The sequence below is a fragment of the Anarhichas minor genome, unplaced genomic scaffold (assembly GCF_050575085.1).
Source record: "Anarhichas minor isolate MPS153535 unplaced genomic scaffold, ASM5057508v1 ptg000017l, whole genome shotgun sequence".
Lineage (NCBI taxonomy): Eukaryota > Metazoa > Chordata > Actinopteri > Perciformes > Anarhichadidae > Anarhichas > Anarhichas minor.
Window position 1 is genome coordinate 10,619,689 of NW_027466463.1, and position 16,675 is coordinate 10,636,363.

The window sequence follows — 16,675 nt, forward strand, 5'->3', positions numbered from 1 at the left end:
TAAGCCTCGTGATATCTGTCATTTAAATATGTAGCGTGATAGATGTCCGCATGAACAATAACGACCACCGTGTTGGGTCAATGTTTGTTTAACAATAAATAAATGCAAACATGTCAAAGTTACAATCCAAACACACATCTTTGACATTTTCTTCTTCTACTGATTTTACATCAGTTGGCATCGATCTTATTGGTGCATTACCGCCACCTTCTGCTCCGGAGTGTGGATCAGACAATAGACTTACAATCTTTCCCCCAAAACAAACAAAAAATAAATACATAAAAGTAAATATAAAGTACCACACATACTGAATTAAACTATATGTTATCATTCATGTCTTACACTCTAGACCTATAACATCCTAGCCTCTGATAAGCACCTTTGTACCATATACCTGCATTTCCATCATATCCTATAAAATACCCTGTGTTTCTTAAGAAAGCTAACAGTACCCTAAACCAGTGTGTTTCAACCTGGTTGCACACAAACAACCAAAAAAGTTACAAAATGACACATTGTAGCATAATACAGCATATATGCTGACAATTTAATGACAAGTCTCTCAATGTGTTGATCCTTCCTCAGTGTGAAACCTTGTTCTGTTGAGATGAACACAAAGCTGATATCCTGGCAGGATTTGCCACATTTGTTTGATTTTTTTCTCAGTAATACACTTGACCTCTGCTTTACTGATGACGTCGTGGACATCTATGGGATCTTATGGCTGCACAAGGGGGCGTGGCCTCGCCGTTTTCTAAAGTACCCGGATGCACCGGCCCGACGATTTGGGCTCAAGTCGCTCTGATTGGTTTATTCGCGTGTTCTCAAATGTTACAATTGGTCGTTTCTTATTATAAAATCCATTGGTCGTTTTTTCACTGAACATCCCTCCCCTTAGTTTAAGCTTAGCGAAACTTTCAAACAGGGCCTGTCGCTGTCGTCATTTCCCTAATATCAAACGGAAACTGGGAAGTCCACCAAATAGAGAAAAGCGACGAGAGGTGATGCTTTGACGAATAAATAATCGAATAGCTTAACAAAAACACGAAGGAACTGTTTGCAGTTGCTCGCTTTTATACAGCGCTGTCGACGAAAGACCCACAACAATGTCTGCCCAAGCTCAAATGAGAGCGTTGCTCGACCAGCTCATGGGAACAGCGAGGGACGGTGAGTCGCTGTTGCATGCTAGCTGAGCTAGCTAGCTAGCCAAGATGGAGCCACTGCTGCGGCTGGCTTGTGTTGGTGTGTGATGGCAGACCTGCATGAATGGATATAGTACTGCAGAGGGCTGTGTAAAATACAGTAACATTAGAGTCAAGTAGCTTCTACGGATTAACGTGAGGATTTAATGTTTGTATCCATTAAACATCAGGTTGATTTAAATAGTGAGTCACTGTTTTAGTTTTCTCTTTATTCCAGCATTAACGACATTTCTAGCTTTAGCTTAGATAGCTACCTTGCTACCTAGCTTTGAACGATATACAACAATTTATCAATCCCTGGCATTCATTAAAAAAACTATTGCTGTTTTAGTGGATAGCGTTAACGCCACTGCGTTACATTCACAAAACTCAAAGTTAATGCGCTATAAAGAAGCCCCATGCTAAGCGTCTCACAGGGCCTGTCAGTTATTGCTGAGTTAGTATCAGGCTTAATGAACTCTATTAACGTTACTCAACTAATACTTTTGATGATTTGACATCGTCATAATGTGAGAGGGCCGGTGCATAAGATTATTAGCATCGATGTCCACTGAAGCTCAATAGTGTTGGAAACAGTACTCTCATCTCTAAAAGTAAAAATACTCAACTACGAGCAAAGGTCCTGTGTTCATAATCTTTCTACAGTAAAACTGCCTGAGCATGATTAGCAATATCATGCTTAAACCCTGCATATTAGGTAAAACACTTAATATGTAGTACATTATTACCATTTTGTATTGCAAGTTGATCATAATTTGATCAGCTAAGCAATCTGTAACTCCAGCTGTCAGAGTACTCCAGCAGGGAGTGAAAAGTACAATATGTTCCTCTTGGTAGAAGCATAATGTAGCATTCCATGGTAATATTCAAGTGAGGCAAAAGTACATTAAGTTTGCACTTGATTTTACTAAAATGAGCTGCAATGCTGCTCGTTATTTTAATGAATTATAATCTAATTTAAAAGTGATATCTATGTGACCTACTAACCTATATTTGGTTAACCCATACAAATGCAAATCTGTTATCCTTAGCAAGGCACTTTGATTTGCTAAAATACCAGTTTAGTAATTGCTTCCAGCAATTTGGATACAAACATTAAGAGGTAACCCAGCTGTCGAGTCTGATTTTCATGGGCAGAAGTGACAGCTTAGTGCTGCCCTGTTATTGTATAAATCAGAGGTTCATCCTGACAGTTGATTGAATGGAACTGAGGATTATCTTTTAACACGTTGATAATTTGATCTCAACAGTAATAATGAATTTGTGTTGTGAGTTTGTGGGTGTATGTGTGATGAGATTGATATCAAATTCTTCCCATACATTTGTTGCATACAAACTGAACAATTGTGGCCCCTTTATTTTATTCATTAAGGTTCAGTGTATCTTTGCCAGCCTACAACAATCTGCAAAGGAGTTGCAGAAAAGCCTCATGTTCATCGAGCCGTGAGTCACACATAATTTTTAAAGCTGTTATGATGAATATCCAAACCATTTGTTTGCCTTCCGGAAGTTATTGTAGCTTTTTTTTTTTTTTATTTTTTTTTTTTAGTCACACAAATGGTTATATCTTCAGTGGCACTAGAACTACAATTTGCAGTAGTTTTATGCAGCTTGAGCTAAGACGTCTGATCGCGCAGAATCCAAAGGAGCAGTTCTCAGTTTTCAGAAGGCAATTTTAGCAATCGTCGAAGAAGAAAAAAACAAACAAACTTGGCACACATCATTTACAATCTGACTTGTGTATGACTCCCAACTTCTTACTACAGGTATGGGCAAGAAAACTGTTCCCATTTATACTTTTCTACAGCGGGTTTAAAATTCTGCAGCTGAGGTCTTGAAGATGCAGAAGGGTACAGTATGTGGTGCAGATCGCAGTGTGTATAAACTAATTTTTTTCCTTGGAATTCTTTTATACTTTTGTTTTCAATTTCTTTTCAATGTTTCGTATTTGTAAAAGGCTTGGCTGGAACATATGTCTGAAATGTTTACATCTTCCCTGTATAGTCGTATGCATTGAAGTGTAATGAAAACATTACAGAATCAAGGTACACCTGTTCACACAAGTTAATTGAAATACAAGTTCATATTTATTTACCTGTTTTGTGTCCTTATTAGCTTAGTCTCATATGCTCCACATTTACAGAGGAGATACTGAGCCTTATCACAAGTTAAACTGAGTTGAGGCACTAACATAGCCATGTTTTTATTGAGGCTTGGGTACGGTAAGCACCAAGAATAATGGGAAGTTCCATATGCAGAGCCACATGTAACTTTTACTCCTTCAATCTTGACACATAAATGGATGTTAAACATAGTCCAGCGGAGACACAGTATTTATTATTGGTCATTAATGTCATACAAATGAAATGTCTGTAAAACTTTGACAATCAGAAATAAAATAATTGGTTTTCACTCATTTAGGTGGGTACAGAATCCTTGAATGCAGTTATAGTGACGCATATCTGCCCGTTTCATGTTGTACAATTACAGTCATGTATATGAAAGCACTGGTGACCTCGCCCCTGATAACAAATATGTGAGGTCTTTCTCACTGGTCGTTTTTTGGACTGTTTCAGGGGATGAGACGCGACAGAGGGTCAAGTTCACTGACGAGCGAGTCTGCAAAAGTCATCTTCTAAACTGCTGTCCACATGACATCCTGTCTGGAACTGTAAGTGGCCTGCAATTATGGTCTGACTACTGAAAGTTACTCCAGTACATTAAATCAGTATAATGCTGAAATAAAGAGAAACTAAACTATGTACTACAAGTAGTCTTAAATCATTTGATATTATGTCTGAGTCATGTCTGCTTGTGTTTTGGTGATAGCGTATGGACCTGGGAGAGTGCACGAAGATCCACGACCTGGCACTTCGGGCAGATTATGAAATTGCCTCCAAGGACAGAGATCTGTTCTTTGAGCTGGATGTAAGTGCTGTCCTGCAATATATAATACCGTTGTGCAGATCATAGAATTCTGTAGAAAAACAGATTAACTATCGGTGTCTTGGCTTTGAAGACACAACTATAACCTTGCTGTTGCTTTAAGTATGAAAATCAAGTGGTTAACAGCCAGTGACAGTAGTTCATCATTTAGCATGACCACCGTTTCCAAATCCAAACTCAATCTTTTATATCAGCAAAGTTTGGCTATTTTTAAAAATTTACTTTTTGTTGCCCTTGTTATTGATGCTACAATGGTTGAGTTGCAGCCATGAAACGACTGTTTTAGACAACATATGCATGTTGATGTCCATCACTCTCAATCGGATGATTGATGAAAATCAGCATAGCCCTCCTGAACGATTTCTGTGTCTATGTATTCAAATCTACCAAGTTACATATTAAAGTCGGTTTCTTTGCGGACACATTTTCTCTTTCCAAAAGGCGGTGGATCACCTGGAGTCCTTCATTGCCGACTGCGACCGGAGGACAGAATTGGCCAAGAAGCGCCTGGCTGAGACTCAGGAAGAGATCAGTGCTGAGGTGGCAGCAAAGGTTAGTGACACAAGATGCAGCATGTAGCTTGCTATAACACTGTGTTTTAGGAAAGATGGAGGTCAATTGTGTCGTTTCCGCTGCTCGCAGGCAGAGAAGGTTCATGAGCTGAATGAAGAAATAGGGAAGCTCCTGGCCAAGGCGGAGCAGCTTGGAGCGGAGGGCAACGTCGACGAGGCCCAGAAGGTCCTGCAGGAAGTCGAGAAGGTCCGCACTAAGAAGAAGGATGCAGAGGTGAGGAAGAAGTACTTGGGAGGTGCTTCCAGCGAAAGGATGATGTGCTGCTTTTTTATATATTAATATTTCCATTTTATCCTTAAATGCATCTCTTTTTCCTATTCCGTCTCTCTCCTCAGGAAGAATACAGGAACTCCATGCCAGCCTCCAGCTTTCAGCAGCAGAAGCTGCGGGTGTGCGAGGTGTGCTCCGCTTACCTGGGTCTCCATGACAATGACCGTCGTTTGGCTGATCATTTTGGTGGGAAGCTTCATCTGGGCTTCATCCAGATCAGAGAGAAACTGGACCTACTAAAGGTATGTGCAAGTCTGTCCTACCATGTACTAGAAAACACACCAAAGAAGAAATGGGCCATAAACAGTCCTGAGGTTTGGAGACGGATGGTTTCGCCTCTAATTGGCAATGCGTTTTTATTTTGATCAGAAAACTGTGGTCGAAAAGCAGGAGAAAAGGAACCAGGAGCGCTTAAAGAGACGAGAAGAGAGGGAGAAAGAGGAAAAGATGAAGAAGAGGTGAGTGCAGACATTTATGGGACTTTATTTGTTGCATGAAGTGAATGTTTTTAACTATTTAAACTTGTGGTTTTGCATCCGATTATTTCATAGGACCAGATCACGGAGCGGAGAGCATAAAAGGTAAGGAAGTCGCTCCATGAATCCACATTTGAAATCGATCAGTATCTAAGGTAAATTGTAGCTCAAGTGTTGTCCGTTGTTTTGGGTCAGGTCCCGTTCTCGTGACCGCAGAAGGAAGCACTCGCGCTCCGCATCACGAGAAAAGCGCCGTTCGCACTCACGCTCCAGGGAGAGGAAGAGAAGGCATCGCAGCCGATCCCGCTCTCGCAGTAGAGGACACCGTCACAACCACGAGCAGAGCTCCAGACACAAGTAAATACACAACCAAGCTCACACCAAGCCCCCACAGAATGGAACCTTTCAGTCATGAATCTTAAATAATCACTGAGTAATACTCATCCTGTTTGAGCTCATGATTTGGTTCTTTACAAATACACCCTGGCTTTTGTGCTTCACTGAATATCTCGGACCGTCTTGTCCCCCAGGTCGTCCAGGGACCGAGAGCGCTCATCCAGAGACGGGTCACGGGAGCGAGACAGGAAGGACGGTATGAACGGCAGGTCAGACTCCCGCCGCGCAGACGACGGGGACATGGGGGACCTCTGAGGACCAAACTCCATCCATCACGACACACCGCCTCCTCCCGTCTCTCTCACCTGTCTGTCCATTTATAATAACCTAATGTCAGACGCAGTCCTCGCCTTGACCCATCTGTTCTCCCGCCTGCCTCCTTTCTTACAGTTTATGCATCCGACCCAGAGTGTAAACGTACATATATATCAGAAGATTTCATTTGAACATTTGGGGGAGTTAGTTGTTGATCAGTAGTGGAGTGTATTGTAATACCCACATCTGTGACTTGGTGGCTGTCTGTATCCAACACACACGTCTTGTTGTAAACTACCCCGCGATGTGTCCAACAGATAAAGCAAACACTAACAGAAAAGTGTAACTGATCCATAGTATTATTAACTGATGGTCTTTTGATACCGAATCTGTCTGAATATCTTATATCTGAATATGTTTTGGACTGATTGATTGTTGTGTTCTGAAGAGCCTCGTCCCATCAATAAGGTATTTTTTTTTTCCATCTCCCTCTGAAGGTTTCTTTTCACCAGCTCCTGATAAACTGCAGGACTGCAGTTCCCGAATATCTGTCCACATTTTTCTTTGGTCCCGTACTTAGTTCGCTAAAGCCCGGTTACACTTTTAGGAACCCAATTCAAAACCAAAAGGTTAAAGTTACGAATATTAGTATAGTATCAACCTTGTGTTTCCCATTGTCCTCTTCTTTTTTATTTTAGCTAATCAACTGTTATCTTATGCTGCCGGTAGTGACGGGATCTATTTGATTGAGAGTTTGGCCAGTGTAAGTAAACACTTGTTTTGAATTGTATCGTTGGCAAGGTTCTTGTTTTATATTTTGTTTCCATCTTGATTTCTTTTATTTAAGATAAATTGTAACTTCAAAATTCGTGTCGGCATGTGAAGCAGTAGGTTCAGAAATTATACATTATAAATTCAATGCCATAACTGTACATACCTTTTTATTAGTCTTTACGTTGGTCCAATTTGGACAAATTCCTCTGAATAGATTTATAATTGCAAACAGATTTGAATGGATGCATTGCTTCACCTAATGTGTGAAGTCATATCTGTTTATGTTCTGCTGGAAAACTTTCTTTAAAGTCTCAATAAAAATAAAAATATAATCGCCATTTCAATTTCCATGGTCTTGTCATTGCATATTATTCAGGGTTGAATCATTAGGCAAGTATTCTACAAACAAACATAAATACACTTTTAAGTTAGTCCTTCCCTACTAGAAAGAAAGGAGACAGAAGAAAACGATTCACTTTCAAATAAACAACATGCATTACAAATGGTGTACTCAAATTTGACTATATTTAACTTGCGCAGCGCCGGCTTCCATTAAAAGCTTCCATTTCTGATTCGCTGCCAAATACTTTAGTCTTAAGATGAATCAATCGTGTCATAATGGCCCTTCGAGCAAGATGGTCACTGTCACATGTTTGTTCTCTCGTGAATGGAATCAATAATTCAGGAGTTCACTCTGGAGTGACGGCACTACCAGAAGAACACAATCCTCCATCTGAACTTCTTCGTGATGAAGACGCCTGCTGCTCACAATGTGCTGCTCTCCAGTTTCAGATCCACCTTCATTTTCTGTTTCTCCATGACCGCCTCCAACTCGGTGGCCCTTCTGGCATCCTGTAAATAGCACAAGCAAATTAGACCAGCTGAAGGATAAAAGGCGCACTATTTTTATTGACAAGAATTCTATGTGGTCATATAGAGATCTATATTTCTACATGCATGTGCACAGGTTTAAAATGCCATCAAAGTAATTCACAAAATAGTCATGACAGAATAAACGGACGTTATCAATAAGTTGGTTTCAGTCAAAAAAGGTTTTCGTGCCATTTGTTTTTCCAGTCAACAAGTAGCACTTACAGAAACTCATTAAATGGATGTAGAATCAGCTCTTAGTTCATTTTCCATCTACTTTATTCTGGTTGAAATCTCTACACACTCTCAAATAGTGACTTGCTTCTTTAGCTGTCAAATGTGTTTTGAGCTTACTCAATCATTTTGTAATTGGTTAATTGTTAATTGTTAATTGTTTTTTAACTCGCCTCCAGCAGTGATCTCTGTACAGTGAGTTGACTGTAGACTCTGGCTCCCTCCTCTGGAATCACAGCTCGTAGCTCCTCCTTGTTGAGGGAGAAGAGCTGGGCGCCTGTCAGCACTCCCAAACATGACACCGCCCTGAGGGACAAAAAGGACAAATGACTCCAAAGAAAACTTAAACTCTTCTCTTATTCATTTCCTTTTTCTAGCTGTTTCAGTGTTAAAAGGTAGGAGGTCATTTATGTTGACCTTTTGATGAACCGATAACATTGTGCTTGGAGAACTTCCAGTGTGTAAACATCATGTGGTGAATCTGGTCAGCAGTCAACAGTAATGACGTCACTCACGGTTCACTGAAGCCCTTCCCTCGGAGCCACTCGGCTACCTCGTCTGGAGGAGAGTGGTAGTTCAGAGGCACGGAGGTCTCTGAGGAGCGAGGGATGACCAGCGGTTTGTTCAGATTGGTCTTTCCATTGGTCAGCCTCTGGAGCAGCTCGTCATTCATCAACATCACTGGGAAGATTAAAAGTGACATCATTAAGCACATGTCAATGTGTAGCTTTTTGGTGTACTTGACAGTTTGTTATCCAATCAAGACTTTGTGCTTTTTTATCTCTGACTCAGACAATATCTGTGCCAGGTCCGAGACTCTAAGGACATTTCAGCTCTCCATATTCAAGCCACCTTTTCACAGCATTTATGAGACACACCTCCTACACAATAGTCTGATACCTTGTTTGTCTTGCTCCTCTCCAGATGGTGTATGCTGACTGTATGGGCGCTGGGGCGAGTGGGTGGGGGCCTGGTGTGAAGTGGGAGAGCTGGGTGGGACTGCAGAGAAAGACTTGGCGAGGGGAGGTGGAGCTGGAGCCTGCAGGAATGACAAAACCACAGTTGAATTCACGCAGGTATGTACAGGTGAGAGCATACCTCTGTGGCTTGTGTGATCCGTGTGTGTTTCTGTGTCTTACACTGGGGGGTTTATTGGTGCCGGGGCTGTCTATGTGGGCCAAGGGATCCAGGATATTGAAGGGAACAAATCCGATCTGGTCGAACCGATTACGACACTTCCACCAGCGCTTGGACGACTCGATCACCTGTCGGACGGAGGAGTTGCTGTCAGTCAGCGTACTTTTGGGTGTGTCAAGCTTCATGATGGGTTCCTGAATGCACCGTGTACACGTTCTCACTGTGTACTACTTGACCTCATTACCTCTAGTGTCTCCCCTTGCTGCACTGAGAGCTCACTGCTGTTCCTGGCTATGAAGTCATACGTGCAGCTGTAGATTCTCTCAGATTCTGGTGGGAGTGTGCTGCCGTCTCTGAGAGGAAAGGAGATAGACACTGTTATCATGGGGTCGGAGGGTAAACTGTAGCAGCTGATTGAGTTGCTTCTTAAAGATGACCTACGTTTCATCGGTGTCAGGGTGTTGCTGCTGTGGGTTAAAACGAGACACAAGCATTAACAGGGCAGAGAGACAAGTATAAAGGGTTATTATGTAGAGGGTTGGGGGTGGTTGACAAAATAAAATACTCATACACACAGCTTGTAGAGCAAGAGCTTTTGGCGACAAACACTTTTGGTTTGTCGCCAAATTTCAAAAGAAAAATTTGGCGTAAAGTGTAAAGATGAGTCAAAATATTCTCCCTATCAGGTGCTTGAATTCCAAGTGCATTCATCAGCAAAAATACCTCTTTCAACAATCATTTCAAGTAGCAATGGGAGCACCGTTAATAATCATTATGCCAAAAACTGTTGACAACATGGGAATACAATTGGGAAAACAATGTCTGACCCACATCACGGGCAGGTATGCCATGCCACTTGCTTTACCTGGAGGGCTTCATGTTTGTGCTGTGACTCGATCGGATCCTCCCAAACCTGCCCGTCTGCCCTCGAGGCCTCCGGCTTCCAGCCGTCCAAAAACACAGGAGTGTAGGGAGCTACAGACCCTCTGAGCTGAGAGCTGAGAGAGCACACAGAGACACTGCATTGGTCCTTGATGCACTTGGGTTTTACTTTACATTGTGAACAGCTAATACCAACCTTTACATTTAGAAAAGCTCACTTCGGTTTTATACTTTCATGCAGCTGTTGCCAGTGAATAAACTCTATCATATGCGAGGTGAATGAGTACCACTAATTAATACGTATGACTGATTTGATGATTATTGTATAATAATAACAATAATCTATCAGCTAAATTTATTGGCAAACAAAATCAGTCCAGCTTTTAACTGTGGATTCAATAATCCAATAAGATAAGTCAGAAATACTTACACAAGAAAATGCTATCTTACTTTCAAGGAATGAGTATAATTAATTATCTCAGGAGAAGCCAGGTCAGCCAAGTAGAACTGGATTATTTTATTTTTTTACTTAATATATTTGATATTATCTAATATATATACCGCTATTACACTGGCTGACCAAGTGATTGTTGGTACTGACCGCGGGAGCGTCCAGTTGGGACCCAGAGACGTCCACAGCTGCCTCTCCTCCTCGCTCAGGTTGTCTTTTAGCAGGAAGACAGCAGAGCTGGTCAGGGCGGGGCTGGACACTGAGGCTCCCATGGGCGGTCCCCCTGTTGTTTTCACCATCTGCACACAACCAGATAAGACAAAACCCGTGCTCATGCTCCCAGTCTAGAAAAACAAGGTCCGATAATGACAGTCTAACAATCACTGCTTTACACACATTATACATTAATCTGACACATTATTTGATTAATTTGCAAATGGACGCTTCTGTTAGAGTACTGTCAACCCAAGGACACACAAAAGCCTAATGGATGCATCCACACACACACACACACACACACACACACACACACACACACACACACACAAACAGGAAGTAGTGACATACACTCAGAAATATGAGGTTGTTTCCATTCAGGTGTGCCAGTATAAACAAATCAAACACACCCATTCCACCCATTGAATCTCTTATTGACTGATTCATGTTACATCAAACATCACAGAGACACACCTTAAATTCCATGTCTGATGCATTGCATTTTATTTGTAAATAGTTGAATACTGCTCATATTTGAATTAAGTTATTCCAGTTTCTGCTGACTCGTGGTGTGCAGCGCTCTCAGAGTGCAATGTCAAGAGTTAGGCTTCATTATGGATGTGGCTTTCCTGACAGACATATTGATTGATTGTTCGAATTGTTGTCCTATTTTTTTACATCATATTTGTTATTACAGAGAGTCATAAACTACCTACTTTTGAGAGCTGGAGCACATCATTGCTGTAACTCACGACAGCAGTCGGGGGGGGGGACAGCAATGTGGCTTTTCAAGTAATAAGAGAGTCCAGCTCAAATCTAAACCAAGTGTTTACCAAGGACACACACCTGCATACAAATTCTGCCACGCAAACCAAATGAAACAAAAATGCTGAGTCTATGTAGTTTCAATGAGGCTCTCATGAAGGGAACTGCCCTGTGTAAATATTCAATGGAACTTTTAGTTTCTGTACTACACTAAAGCCTTTCAATCAGCTGAACATGACGCATGCTTGTTTTTTTTTTTATACATTTGTGTTCAACACCAGCTGAGGGATAAACATACTGCCTATATCCTTCTTTTGAACCATTACCTTCAGGTAAATAATCCAAATAGCATTTGTTGTCTAATTAATTACCAGTCTCCAAATGCTACATCTTTATCCTCGGTTCATCTGCTTCCATATAGTAAATGACGACATCACGAGACACTAGATTTAATTTAAGATTTCCGTCACATCCTAACTAGCTGTTTTTTTTGTCTATGCTGCTATAAAAGACGTGGCCGGGTGTTTACAGCGACAGCAACACATCAGGAGTTCCCCCCGCAACCCGGACAGGTAAAGACGTAGAGGTTATAACACTCACCATATTCAAAGGTTTGAATACATGGTGAACTAGCTCCTCTGATGAAGGACCGGAGATAGTTGACTTCAGGCGCGCCTGTGAATATATAGATAGAGGGAGTTACTATGTAACACAGCAGGGTAGTCAAAAGGAAAATAACTGTGACCTGATTGGATACACACCAACAGGCTGAAGCAATATTTGAATTTCTGGAAGATATCGATGAACTCCTCCTCTGGCGGAGGCCGGGCCTTTGCAGTGAGTAAATCTTCTGTTGTTCAGAAAACACAAGAAAAACAGATGTTGCACCCGCAGTTTTATCAGGATCCATAGCTGTGTTATCCAACCGTCTCATTTTTACCTTCAGCACTTTGCTTTTTACTTTGCTTCTTTTTCTTCTTCCTCTGGTTCAGCACCGTCGCGGCCTCCGCAGTCTGCTGCAGCTTGCCCATGAAGCTCTCGATGTCGTCGAAACAATGATTGAGGATCCCCTGAGGAAGGGAGAATCGGTTTGTCACTCCGTTCAGATATCAATTAAGGCCAAAGGTGACTGAAAAGGCTCAAAGGTGATGGAGGAGACGTACCACTTCTCTCTCTGCTCGCAGGTAGGAGATATCAGGCCCACTGTTTGCTGTTGTAGAAGAGAGGAGAAGATGTAGTGCATACATTTCCATTCATTACCCTGGTTTTCCCAGCATTTGCAATCCCTGCCCCCTTTACCCTTGAAACACACTCCCCTTACACACACACACACACACACACAAACACACAAAGCAATCTCTGTGCTCCTAAATACCTCTCGCTTCTCTCTTCTTCCTACCCTCTCGTCATGACAAATCCCTCCAAACACTTTTACCCTTACAGTCGTACACAAGCACTCAGGTGAAAAGTATAATTCATTTTTTTTTTCTCCTTACCTTTGTGTCCAGGGTAAGGTGGGGGGTTGGCTGGTGGTGGATTTGGAGCATGTGGGATGGGGGGGTTCGGGATTCCATAGGGGTCCTTCATCTCACCCCCACTCTGAGGAAGCCTAGAGGACGAGAGGAGAGTTTCGACCGTGCTACACTCTGACACAACTTTGTACTACAGGTAATGCTCGTGGCCTTCTTGTTTTGAAGGTGGCAGCGGCCGTTTACTCAGCGCAATAACAGGAAACACCCTTACAGAAGTCAAACACACATTGGATTGCAGACAGGCTCATCCTCATTCTGAGAGAGCCTCAAATGGATGCAGCTTTGGGGACTACTTACAACAGGACATCTTTGATTCGTGAATCTAGCCAGACAACGCACTCCTCTATCAATAGACATAATGTGATGCCTTTGAAATTCAATCCTGCGGCCCTTATTCCACTGAAATTACAGTAAACAGTCCAGACTGTGTGTTCTGGTGGGCTATAGCCTACATCGCACCCAACAATGTGCTTTAATGCAAAACTCTCTTTTAAACAAATCAGGTAGCAACAATCGGAGGACGTGGTGTTTTCCTCTACTCTTGCAAAATATGCAAACACCTGTGAGAGTGCTGACTCGAACTTTACAGTCGCTTGATTGAATCAGAATCTGAACGCAGAAACACAGTTGTCTGTCCGTCTTACCACATTTGCCTGTCCTTCACACGTCCTTTTAAAGAGAACGTCTTTCAAAGCAGGTAATCCGTTCAAGCCGTGAGCATGCACACTGCCGTCAACCCTCCTCTGCTCTCTCTGCTTTCTGTCACAATGGCCTCGTTATCTCTGTTACACCTTCCTAAGTTATGTGGAGACCGGTAAAACAGGTCTTTCTCTCTCTCAGCTGTTTACTCTGTCCTCGCTCTCTCTCTGTTTGTCTCTGTTTCGCTCTCTCTCTCTCTCTGTCTCTCTCTCTCTCTCTCTCTCACACACACACAGGTGGACGGTGACACCAGCCTGCTTTGATTCAGTGGAAAATATGACATAATGGGCCGTAAGAAAGAGGAGAAATGCAAACAGTTTAATTGGTCTGAATGGTCATGTATTATCTGTGCCTGTCTGTTGTTTGGCTGCCCATGAACCTCCTCCCATACAATATAAATGCTTACAGACACTAGAGACACACTTTTTCCTATTAAAACCACAATAAGACAATTGGGCACATACAATAAGCTTGAATACTCATGGAGAACTAATATCAAATGAATGGTTTTCAGTTTTAAAGTGTTCTCGAGAGACATTTAGATGTTTTTCCACAGATGTGTTTGTCTTGTGACCATGACATTCACTGTACCTGAGGGCGTCAGCGAGCTTCTTAGTCCTGCCGGTAGAGGAACCCGAAACTGCGTGTGTAATGTTGTCACAGATTTGCTCTGCCTGGGAAAATGTAAATCAGGTTGTGGCATCACTCGTAAAACCTGAACCAGGCTGATGATACACACTGACACGCTGAGTCAGGAGGGATGGCCTGGGTGAAGCTGCTCAGGTGTTATTACTCACCTTCACTGTCTCGCAGCTGAAGAAGTGAATGTCCGGCTTCTGTTGCTCTGCACTTTGGCAGACCAACAGAAGGAGGGATGGGAAGTGTTTTTCTGTGTTGATGGCCTCGCAGCGCAGGATGGATTTGAAAGAGTACTTCTCCAGCTCGTCCTGCACGAGTAGATAAAACTGAAGGTCATCATGTATGCAAATATACAGTGATGAGCACTTATATATAAATCTCATCTTCCTGCATTTAATTGCTCACAATGTACAGGCCTATTTATTGACCATAATGCATCTGTTCTCACCTTGCTCTGTGTGTCTCGGAGATGAATGGCCTCTGCTCCGACATCCAGGTACATCTGTTGACTCCACAGCTTTTTGTTCTGAGCCAGGACGGAGAGACGTGTCCGGGCTTCCTCCACATTCTGCACATCCCCGTCCTGGAGCGAGTAGGTCAGCAGGTGCTGCAGGCGGGGAGAGATAAGGATGAGGACTTGAGGCAAACGGCGCCTTTAAATATCACTCTGACGGAAAAGGTGTGTGCGCCACAGATAACACTTACGTTGACAAGATATCGTGAGATGTTTGTCATCCTCTGGTCTGGTGTGAAGAAAATGGAGAGGTTTAAGCTAGAGCAGCTTCCTATGAATACACAGCCGAAGAGAGTGGATCAGAAAAACATTTCGGGGGAGTTACAAAGGGTGTTGTCCCACCCAGACAGTTTGACTGGTACGGATGGTGTTAAGGCAGGCAGCAGTTTAATCTTGGATTGTCTTACTCTAAAATGAACAAGTCTTAACCAGCACCATGCGAAAGCAACATCCTCATTCAAATATTCCCTTCCCCTATGTGAGTCTACGTCAGCCTCTGCTTCAATAGGATTATGCTATGAGAGTGTGTAAGCCGCCCGACCAGTCTGACAGCATCTCACCATTCAACCTCTCTGCTGCTCAGTGGTCATTAATGGCCGACTGGACTCACTGGTATCAAGGGAGCTAACTTCCAGTATCACTTACATTTCCTTAAGACCGGTTTCATTAACAAATAATTGCCCAAAAATAGTTTCCATCTTATTTGGGCTTACAGCAAGAGCCAAACTGGTGTGGTTGGTGTCATACTCATGTAATAATATAGTATTTCAAAATAAAAGTCTGACCCTTTTTAGCATGGCAATTTGTGGATTTATAAGTGGATCTTATATCATTTTAAGATCTTGACTGACGCTGATATGTTACAGAAAATGCCACATTTAACTGTAACTTTGAAAAAATAATAGAAATGTGTTGCAATGGGCACATGACCCACGATTCAGTTTTTGATTTCAGTAAAATCCCATAAGCAGATACTGAATTAGCAGTGGCTACTTTGCCTATAGTAGCTTGACAAATTACTTCACAGAATTCATCACGAGTGAAACAAAGTCAACATATTGAAACGTGTCAAACATGTGACAAAGTTTCGCTACGGCTTTCAATGTAGTTTCTGATTCACTGTCACTGTACATGTGGTACAAATGAATTTAAGAGTTAAGTAAATGTTACAAGTTCTGACTGCTACAGAGAGTGATGATAAGAAAATGAATGTTTGATCAACGTACCTTGGTTGATAGGGTTCCGGTATTTTATTCCTGGTGTTAACAGCTGTGTGAGTGTGTTTCTACAAACAGTAAAACCTGTTCTGTACCTCAGTGTAACTCACTCTCCTCTCTTTGGAATTGAAACCTTTATAGAGCAGAGGTGTGTCACTTTTTGCAGTCCTGCCCAGTCTCACCCCACCTTAGAGATAAACAATATTGACTCATTCTCCTTCCCACTACGCCTACATATTAACAAGTCCACATATGTCACACTGGAAAACATATAGGAAAATTGTGCAGGGCTACAACTGGCAAAACTAAAGTCATGTGCTCTGTATTTTCTCTTGGAATTTTTAGCAACCTGTGGGAAGTGTATGTTTTAGGCGTAGTATATATAAGACTAGACTATTTTAAAGTAAATAATATGGATAAAGAAACACGTTTTACTCACCAGAGTATGATTCCAGCAGTTTGGGGAAGGTCAACAACTGATATCATTGGACAATTGCCTTGTGTCAGACACACCAGGCAGCTAGTGATAGTAGCAACGTCATAGCACATTGGAAATAAACTAAACATCGTTATACCACGTGCATAGAGGATAGGGGCAACCATACATATGGAGTTGAAAGAAGTTGG

General features: G+C 42.1%; 2 protein-coding genes across 8 annotated transcripts; one reads left to right on the plus strand and one right to left on the minus strand.

Moving 5' to 3' along the window:
- Positions 1-919: 919 nt before the first annotated feature.
- Positions 920-7,230, plus strand: luc7l (LUC7-like (S. cerevisiae)). Of its 5 annotated transcripts, none has more exons than XM_076093479.1 (12): positions 1,114-1,167; positions 2,575-2,645; positions 3,010-3,076; positions 3,779-3,873; positions 4,032-4,130; positions 4,590-4,700; positions 4,791-4,934; positions 5,057-5,233; positions 5,361-5,449; positions 5,543-5,572; positions 5,663-5,824; positions 5,998-7,230. In XM_076093479.1, the coding sequence occupies exons 3-12, from the start codon at positions 3,043-3,045 to the stop codon at positions 6,116-6,118; spliced, it is 1,062 nt and encodes a 353-aa protein (XP_075949594.1). In that variant the 5' UTR covers positions 1,114-1,167; positions 2,575-2,645; positions 3,010-3,042; the 3' UTR covers positions 6,119-7,230. The 5 variants fall into 5 exon arrangements, with proteins under 5 accessions (XP_075949593.1, XP_075949596.1, XP_075949594.1 ...); XM_076093480.1 differs by having other exon boundaries at positions 3,010-3,052; XM_076093481.1 differs by lacking the exon at positions 3,010-3,076 and having other exon boundaries at positions 1,025-1,167.
- On the minus strand, positions 7,043-16,628 carry LOC142951726 (epidermal growth factor receptor kinase substrate 8-like protein 1). 3 transcript variants are annotated; one of them, XM_076093470.1, is made up of 19 exons: positions 16,488-16,628; positions 15,023-15,102; positions 14,766-14,924; positions 14,476-14,625; positions 14,270-14,352; positions 12,944-13,056; positions 12,611-12,657; positions 12,388-12,517; positions 12,209-12,297; positions 12,048-12,122; positions 10,617-10,765; positions 9,999-10,131; positions 9,575-9,600; positions 9,378-9,486; positions 9,136-9,261; positions 8,897-9,035; positions 8,512-8,677; positions 8,170-8,302; positions 7,043-7,744 (listed from the first exon to the last, which is right to left on the minus strand). In XM_076093470.1, exons 2-19 carry the CDS (start codon positions 15,050-15,052, stop codon positions 7,658-7,660), a joined length of 1,944 nt encoding a protein of 647 aa, XP_075949585.1. In that variant the 5' UTR covers positions 15,053-15,102; positions 16,488-16,628; the 3' UTR covers positions 7,043-7,657. The 3 variants fall into 3 exon arrangements, with proteins under 3 accessions (XP_075949585.1, XP_075949587.1, XP_075949584.1); XM_076093472.1 differs by lacking the exon at positions 16,488-16,628 and adding an exon at positions 16,058-16,196 and having other exon boundaries at positions 9,575-9,597; XM_076093469.1 differs by lacking the exon at positions 16,488-16,628 and adding an exon at positions 16,058-16,195.
- Between the last annotated feature and the right edge of the window lie 47 nt (positions 16,629-16,675).

Coding starts and splice junctions, on each gene's coding strand:
- luc7l (XM_076093477.1), top strand. CDS start 3,676: ATGTTGTACAATTACAGTCATGTATATGAAAGCACTGGTGACCTCGCC. Junction 3,874..4,031: donor ATGACATCCTGTCTGGAACT/GTAAGTGGCCTG, acceptor TTTTGGTGATAG/CGTATGGACCTGGGAGAGTG. Junction 4,131..4,589: donor ATCTGTTCTTTGAGCTGGAT/GTAAGTGCTGTC, acceptor TCTTTCCAAAAG/GCGGTGGATCACCTGGAGTC.
- LOC142951726 (XM_076093470.1), bottom strand. CDS start 15,052: ATGACAAACATCTCACGATATCTTGTCAAC. Junction 9,036..9,135: donor GCACCAATAAACCCCCCAGT/GTAAGACACAGA, acceptor TCATTCCTGCAG/GCTCCAGCTCCACCTCCCCT. Junction 8,678..8,896: donor AGAGGAGCAAGACAAACAAG/GTATCAGACTAT, acceptor TAATCTTCCCAG/TGATGTTGATGAATGACGAG.